At 47.7% G+C, this 8,744-nt stretch overlaps 1 protein-coding gene across 1 annotated transcript; it reads left to right on the plus strand.

The window, feature by feature from the left end:
• The first annotated feature begins 214 nt into the window (after positions 1–214).
• LOC120715551 lies at positions 215–1,946 on the plus strand. Its single transcript, XM_040002571.1, has 2 exons — positions 215–1,169; positions 1,203–1,946. Exons 1-2 carry the CDS (start codon positions 239–241, stop codon positions 1,715–1,717), a joined length of 1,446 nt encoding a protein of 481 aa, XP_039858505.1. The 5' UTR covers positions 215–238; the 3' UTR covers positions 1,718–1,946.
• The last annotated feature ends 6,798 nt before the right edge of the window (positions 1,947–8,744 follow it).

The raw sequence follows: 8,744 nt of genomic DNA on the forward strand, positions 1-8,744 counted from the left end.
TGCCAGTTGTTGCGTCCTCCACGTTTGTTGTGTGCGTATTCTTTGTCGTCTACCTTCAGGTTACAGTCATTTGCATCTCCAGTCTAGTTAGTTTAAGTTGTTGTTTATGTATCGCAAAGTGTGTCTCACCAGCAAATAAAGCTGCCGTTTAAGTTAATGTTTTGTCTCCGCGTCCTGCACGTGGGTCCAGCCACTGACTGCCACATAACTCATCGTGACAGAAGGACGCAACCATAACATGGACCCAGTGGACTCAGCTCATCTCGAGAGAGAGGTGGACCTTGCTCGCATCCTCGGACTGATGACTCGCATTAGCCACGCCTCGGATTTGCAGACATTCTCAGTCGGGCTAAATGCAATACAAGCCATATTCGACAGAAATCCTCATCTGCGACAGCTCTCTATAGCTTCGGAGTTCAGCCGTTCGCTGACCCAGGCTAAGGAGGCAACCAAAGCCCGGGAGCTGGCCCAATTCACCCTCATCTCCTCGTCCACTCCGCCTCAGTCACAGCGAGCAAGCCCTCTCACGCCGCCGCAGCAGACGGAGCTTTCTTCAGCCCCGCTGCAGCAGCTGCAGTCGCAGCATCAGACTTCTTCCTCCCTCACGTCTAGTTCCGACCACCCCTCACCTGCCTCATGCCTGGCAGGAATGTGGTCGGAGGATGAGGGGCCAGTCACCATTGCTCTGACACCTTCAGTTTTCTCTGCCACTCCCGTTTCTAAGAGAAAGCGGCGTTCTCGCCATCGCCATCCCTCACCGCAATCGGAATCCAGTTCCTGCTCTGAAGAGCTGGACGTGGTGAGTGAACAGAACAATTTTCACCCAGCTTCTTCCACACTGGGAATTTTAAGCTCTGAGCCAGTAAATTCAGAGTCAGTTAACTTTTTGACTGTTAACTCAGAGTCTGTAACAATAGAAACTGATGATCCCAAGATGGCTGACTCTGAGGCTGCCTTTCAGGACTCTGAGCATTCTAATTATCCCTTTTTTGTTTCTTCCAAGTTTGAGAGAATTCAGGAATCAGATGACCTTATTTCAGAGTCAAAAGAAGCTTTGTGTTCTGTAACTGAGAGTGGTGTTTCTGGGATTCATTCTGAAAAGTCTGGGGTTTCTGTTTTCACTTCTCAGCCAAGTTATGTTGATTCCGAGCCACCTGTTTTTGGCTCAGTTAATCATACGACGATGGCTTCGGGAGTACTAGTTAATAGTGAGCTTTCAGATGTAGATTACATATGTGAATCTGTTATGGAATTTTCTGACTTGGACAATCATAATCTCATTCAGGACATTAAAAATGCTGTTCAAAAGACTATTTGCCGCTCTGCTCAAAAGACAATTTCTCCTACTGCTAAACTAAACCGGGACAGTTCAATTTCCCAGCCAGATTCCATCTATGCTGTTCTGGCTACACCTCATGAGACTGTTGTTGGTGTTGCTTCACCCATGTGTTACGCGGCTCACCAGCCAGTTCATTCTGAGGCTGCCTGTGATAAACCTCACGTTTCCATAACCTCTCCTGAGTTAAATTTCACAAGCCCAGAGTATGCTCATTCAAGGACTGTTTGTGTTGCTCATTGTGAACTCTTCGAGACTATGCATTCTGTGACTGTCCAGGTTAAGACCAACCAGGTGTCATCTGCTGTTAACAAGCTGGCAAAAATACTTGGTTTGAACACTGCAGAATTGGTTGCTCAAGTCAAAGTTTTGGTTCCATGATCATGTCTGTATAACCATGCTTTTCAGCCAGTAGCCCTGGACACTGTGTGTGCAACTTCCCAGGCTGTGTTTTGTAAGACTGTGTTTTATGTTGCTTCACACCCAGTTTATTCAGACACAGCTTGTATGATTTCTCCAGCACCTGTGGCTGCCCCTGAACTCATCTTTTCTAAGACAGCTAATGTCAACCTGGACAACGTAAGAGTAGCAGTTTTACCAAGGTCAGCCTGCCATACAGTGGGGCAAAAAAGTATTTAGTCAGCCACCGATTGTGCAAGTTCCCCCACTTAAAATGATGACAGAGGTCAGTAATTTGCACCAGAGGTACACTTCAACTGTGAGAGACAGAATGTGAAAAAAAAATCCATGAATCCACATGGTAGGATTTGTAAAGAATTTATTCGTAAATCAGGGTGGAAAATAAGTATTTGGTCAATAACAAAAATACAACTCAATACTTTGTAACATAACCTTTGTTGGCAATAACAGAGGTCAAACATTTACTATAGGTCTTTACCAGGTTTGCACACACAGTAGCTGGTATTTTGGCCCATTCCTCCATGCAGATCTTCTCGAGAGCAGTGATGTTTTGGGGCTGTCGCCGAGCAACACGGACTTTCAACTCCCGCCACAGATTTTCTATGGAGTTGAGGTCTGGAGACTGGCTAGGCCACTCCAGGACTTCCAAATGCTTCTTACGGAGCCACTCCTTTGTTGCCCGGGCGGTGTGTTTTGGATCATTGTCATGTTGGAAGACCCAGCCTCGTTTCATCTTCAAAGTTCTCACTGATGGAAGGAGGTTTTGGCTCAAAATCTCACGATACATGGCCCCATTCATTCTGTCCTTAACACGGATCAGTCGTCCTGTCCCCTTGGCAGAAAAACAGCCCCATAGCATGATGTTTCCACCCCCATGCTTCACAGTAGGTATGGTGTTCTTGGGATGCAACTCAGTATTCTTCTTCCTCCAAACACGACGAGTTGAGTTTATACCAAAAAGTTCTACTTTGGTTTCATCTGACCACATGACATTCTCCCAATCCTCTGCTGTATCATCCATGTGCTCTCTGGCAAACTTCAGACGGGCCTGGACATGCACTGGCTTCAGCAGCGGAACACGTCTGGCACTGCGGGATTTGATTCCCTGCCGTTGTAGTGTGTTACTGATGGTGACCTTTGTTACTTTGGTCCCAGCTCTCTGCAGGTCATTCACCAGGTCCCCCCGTGTGGTTCTGGGATCTTTGCTCACCGTTCTCATGATCATTTTGACCCCACGGGATGAGATCTTGCGTGGAGCCCCAGATCGAGGGAGATTATCAGTGGTCTTGTATGTCTTCCATTTTCTGATGATTGCTCCCACAGTTGATTTTTTTTTCACACCAAGCTGCTTGCCTATTGTAGATTCACTCTTCCCAGTCTGGTGCAGGTCTACAATACTTTTCCTGGTGTCCTTCGAAAGCTCTTTGGTCTTGGCCATGGCGGAGTTTGGAGTCTGACTGTTTGAGGCTGTGGACAGGTGTCTTTTATACAGATGATGAGTTCAAACAGGTGCCATTCATACAGGTAACGAGTGGGGGACAGAAAAGCTTCTTACAGAAGACGTTACAGGTCTGTGAGAGCCAGAGATTTTCCTTGTTTGAGGTGACCAAATACTTATTTTCCACCCTAATTTACGAATAAATTCTTTACAAATCCTACCATGTGAATTCATGGATTTTTTTTTCACATTCTGTCTCTCGCAGTTGAAGTGTACCTCTGGTGCAAATTACTGACCTCTGTCATCATTTTAAGTGGGGGAACTTGCACAATCGGTGGCTGACTAAATACTTTTTTGCCCCACTGTAAGTCTCGGTTTTCTAGACCCATGTCTGGTACCATAAACCTGGTTTTCCCTGTGACTGTTACAGCTCCTCTGCTCTGCTCTCTGCATCCAGTTCCAGTTCCCAGGCAAACTATGGCTCCGTTCATCCCTGCACCCATATCTGCTTCTCGGGTGGGGATGATGGGAGCCCGGTCGTTGCCTGTGCCTGTTCTGGTTCCCCGGGTAAGGGCAACTGAGACCCTGCTGACTCCTGCACCCGTTTCAGCTCCTCAGGTGGGAGCAGCGGTGGTCCAGCTAGATCCTGCACCCACACCGGCCCCCAGGGGTAAGGCAGCCAGAACACAGCTCTTCCCTGGACCTGTATCTGTTCTTCAGGTGGGGATGGCTGATGCTTGGCCAGACCCAGTACCCGTCCCTGTTCCCCGGAGAAGAGTATCTGAGAGTCGGTTACCAGCTCTGTTGCAAGTTCAACAACCATCACTACATTCAGCATGACCATCATCACGACCACCACTACAACTTCTGTTTCAGTCAACCGCCCAGCCGGTAACTCAGCAATTAGTGCGAGCACCGATTCTGCTACTTATGCAGCCAGGGGTCCCAATGGCCCCCTGGCCCTGCATCTGCTCACAGCTGGAGGTGATCCACCCGTATCTCTCAGTATCCGGACCGGCTTCTGGTCTCCTGGCAGCCCAGTCAAAGAGACAACTCTGTCAAAAATGAAGGGTTTAAAACACAACTCAGGGTCACCTACTACCACCTTTGACCCTACTAGGCCCGCCCCCTTTGGCTGCTGCTGTTTACACTTAAGGGCTAGGCAATCAGAGACTATATGACAGTAAAAACACTGTCTATCTGTTTTGACACCCAATGAGCCTCTAAAGGGCGGCGTTTTCACCTCCTGTCCTCCAACTGACTGTTCAGCCTTGTTAAAAATGGCTTTATGCATCAGGGCAAACTCCTCAGCCAGGACAGCTGGCTCCTGTAGCCACCTTCTGCTCATTCAGATACATCACCATCTGCTCAGGAGCACAGTTCTTAAACTCCTCCAGCAATATTAACTCGCACAGTGACTTAAAGTCTACAACACCTCTTGCCTGACTCCACCTTTCAAACAATATTCCCTTTTCGCTTGCAAACTCAAGAAAGGTTTGCGTAGGAGCCTACGGAGGAACCGGAAACGCTGTCTGTAAGCGTCAGGCACTAATTCATATGCTTTGAGAATGGCACTCTGTACCCTATCATACACTCAACTTGGTGAGAGCTGCATACACCTCCTGCACCTTACCTACCAGTTTACACTGCACCAGCAGAGGCCGAACCTCTTTGGGCCAGTGGGCTATGGCAATACGCATTAAAATATGCCTCTACTTCTGTTTTACGGAATGGTGGAACTAATACTATATTCTTAACCACATCAAATGCACGAGGGGCAAGCACCATAACGCTACTCAGCCACGGCCCCTGGAGCCCGAAAGACGGGGCAGGAAGAGGGAGAGAGGAGTGAGAGGGAGAAGAAAAAAAACAGAGCGTTCTCGAACAGGGAGAACCTCCTAGCAACCCATAACAACAACACCCCGAAGGATCTCAGGCGGTGGAGATGACTTAGACCCTTCTTGTAGAGTGCATTTGTATTGTTTATGATTTTAAAGGTAAGCAACAGAATTTTAAACTTAATTTGGTATTTGACAGGAGACAATGCAGGTCAGCAAGGACTGGAGTGATAGAGGCAAACCTTGCGGTACCAGTCAGAAGGCGTGCCGCAGCATTCTGGACAAGCTGCAATCTATGAAAAAAGGTGGAGTGGAGACCAAAGTAAAGGGAATTACAATAGTCTAATCTAGAGGTCACAAAAGCATGGATTAGTTTCTCAAGGTCCTTGTGCGGTATGTAGTGCTTGGCCTTGGAAATTTGACGCAATTGGTAGAAACTAGATTTAACTACAGAGGATACTTGCTTGTCAAACTTAAAGGAGCTGTCAAAGAGAACACCTAAGTTGCTAACAGTGCCAGAAAGAAAGACTGCAAGGGGTCGAAGAGTGTCAGCAAATTGGCCCCATGAAGTATGGTTGTCGAACAGCACGATTTCTGTTTTCTTCTAATTCAATATAAGAGAGTTGTCGGAGAGCCAATCTTTTTTTTTTTTGCCTGTCCCATTTGGTTCTTTAGCCATCAGAATTGTTGTCTGAAGACCAACAAGGATACCCAATGGATTTACTTTGCCAAATGGATCATCGTGGCATTGCCGTATTGGTCCATTTGATCGACCTTTGTTTTTATTATTTATTATATTTTATTTTCAGATGTTACAGACGGGACAGACATGAGTGAGGGATAGGAAAGGGAGAGAGAAAGAGGAAGGAAAAGAAAAACAGAAGGGGAGAGGGACAGTGAGAAAGGGGGGGAGAAAAAAAAATCTCCTGGATCACCTGTTGAGAGAAGAAGAATAGAAAACAAGCAAAAAAAAAACCCAAAGCAACATACTAAACACAACACCATCGCATTAATCTAGCTAAGTGTAAACAGCAATAAATACTAAATATTCAATGTTGTTGTGCAGCACGCAGGACAGACAGCGCACAATGTGCTTTGAAGTAGCAGCCAAGAAAGGTGTAATTTAAGTCTACGAGCAGTGAACACCCGTGTGCATACCTGTGTGGATCAGCGCGCTTGTATTCAAATGGTTTCCACATGTAATGTTCTGCAAGAGGATGTAGCGAGCCATAGCCCTGTCCCCCAGGGCATGAAGCAGGCATGGAGGAGATTATGCCAGCTGTGCCAGAGTGAACCGAGCCTCAGGCCCAGAGGCCGGAGGCCCGAGGGCCCCCCGCACCCCGGAGGAGGCCTGACCGCCAGGCCCCGCCAGGTAGCCCCCGGGAGTGAGCCGGTACATAACTGAGTGCCCAGCCCCGGACACCAAGAACCACCAATGCACCGATCCCTGAGGGCATCAGTCACCACCAGGGAGTGTGGTGAGGGGAGATAGGCCTTGGAGGGCCTGGGAGTTCCCAGAGAGGTGGAGTCTAAGACCCGACCTGACATATAGACACAGACAAACAGGCACACACAGACACAAACATGCATTCCCACCCTCATGCACACATATACAAACACTCAGCACTCACCCAACGTAAGGATTGACATAAATGGACATGTACACACAATCACACTCCCCAAACATACTCTATACCCCGGGTCCAGGTACCCTCGCCCCCAGAGGGGGAAACAGAACCCAGACCCAAGAGATGTTACCCTTCCCCCCGGGGTGGAGGCAAGCAGACCGTCCCAGGCTCCACAGCAGCAGGGAGGCCAATCGGACAGCTAACATCTACTCCCAGCCCCCCCGCCCCAATGGCTAGCAGAGAACGGGGGTGTATGAAGACCCCATACCTCCCTCCTCCCGCTCATGTGTAGTGTTGCTGCGTGTTGTTCTAAAGTGCATTTAAAACAAGGGAGAGCATGGTGCTGCTGCCAGAGAGCAGCAGGTGTTATTACGGCCCCTCCCGAGAACCCTCAATGTCTACATGGATTTAAAATTGAGAGGTGGGCACCAGCGCCAGAGGTAGGTTTGAGTACACAGACCGTCCACTGGACGCCGTTAACGTGTCCACCCTCAAGGCCCTATATACAGTGGGGCAAAAAAGTATTTAGTCAGCCACCGATTGTGCAAGTTCCCCCACTTAAAATGATGACAGAGGTCAGTAATTTGCACCAGAGGTACACTTCAACTGTGAGAGACAGAATGTGAAAAAAAAAATCCATGAATTTACATGGTAGGATTTGTAAAGAATTTATTCGTAAATCAGGGTGGAAAATAAGTATTTGGTCACCTCAAACAAGGAAAATCTCTGGCTCTCACAGACCTGTAACATCTTCTGTAAGAAGCTTTTCTGTCCCCCACTCGTTACCTGTATGAATGGCACCTGTTTGAACTCATCATCTGTATAAAAGACACCTGTCCACAGCCTCAAACAGTCAGACTCCAAACTCCGCCATGGCCAAGACCAAAGAGCTTTTGAAGGACACCAGGAAAAGTATTGTAGACCTGCACCAGACTGGGAAGAGTGAATCTACAATAGGCAAGCAGCTTGGTGTGAAAAAATCAACTGTGGGAGCAATCATCAGAAAATGGAAGACATACAAGACCACTGATAATCTCCCTCGATCTGGGGCTCCACGCAAGATCTCATCCCGTGGGGTCAAAATGATCATGAGAACGGTGAGCAAAGATCCCAGAACCACACGGGGGGACCTGGTGAATGACCTGCAGAGAGCTGGGACCAAAGTAACAAAGGTCACCATCAGTAACACACTACAACGGCAGGGAATCAAATCCCGCAGTGCCAGACGTGTTCCGCTGCTGAAGCCAGTGCATGTCCAGGCCCGTCTGAAGTTTGCCAGAGAGCACATGGATGATACAGCAGAGGATTGGGAGAATGTCATGTGGTCAGATGAAACCAAAGTAGAACTTTTTAGTATAAACTCAACTCGTCGTGTTTGGAGGGAGAAGAATACTGAGTTGCATCCCAAGAACACCATACCTACTGTGAAGCATGGGGGTGGAAACATCATGCTATGGGGCTGTTTTTCTGCCAAGGGGACAGGACGACTGATCCGTGTTAAGGACAGAATGAATGGGGCCATGTATCGTGAGATTTTGAGCCAAAACCTCCTTCCATCAGTGAGAACTTTGAAGATGAGACGAGGCTGGGTCTTCCAACATGACAATGATCCAAAACACACCGCCCGGGCAACAAAGGAGTGGCTCCATAAGAAGCATTTGAAAGTCCTGGAGTGGCCTAGCCAGTCTCCAGACCTCAACCCCATAGAAAATCTGTGGCGGGATTGAAAGTCCGTGTTGCTCGGCGACAGCCCCAAAACATCACTGCTCTCGAGAAGATCTGCATGGAGGAATGGGCCAAAATACCAGCTACTGTGTGTGCAAACCTGGTAAAGACCTATAGTAAACGTTTGACCTCTGTTATTGCCAACAAAGGTTATGTTACAAAGTATTGAGTTGTATTTTTGTTATTGACCAAATACTTATTTTCCACCCTGATTTACGAATAAATTCTTTACAAATCCTACCATGTGGATTCATGGATTTTTTTTTCACATTCTGTCTCTCACAGTTGAAGTGTACCTCTGGTGCAAATTACTGACCTCTGTCATCATTTTAGGTGGGGGAACTTGCACAATCGGTGGC

The sequence above is a fragment of the Simochromis diagramma genome, unplaced genomic scaffold, assembly GCF_900408965.1.
Source record: "Simochromis diagramma unplaced genomic scaffold, fSimDia1.1 OVJJ01000449.1, whole genome shotgun sequence".
NCBI lineage: Eukaryota > Metazoa > Chordata > Actinopteri > Cichliformes > Cichlidae > Simochromis > Simochromis diagramma.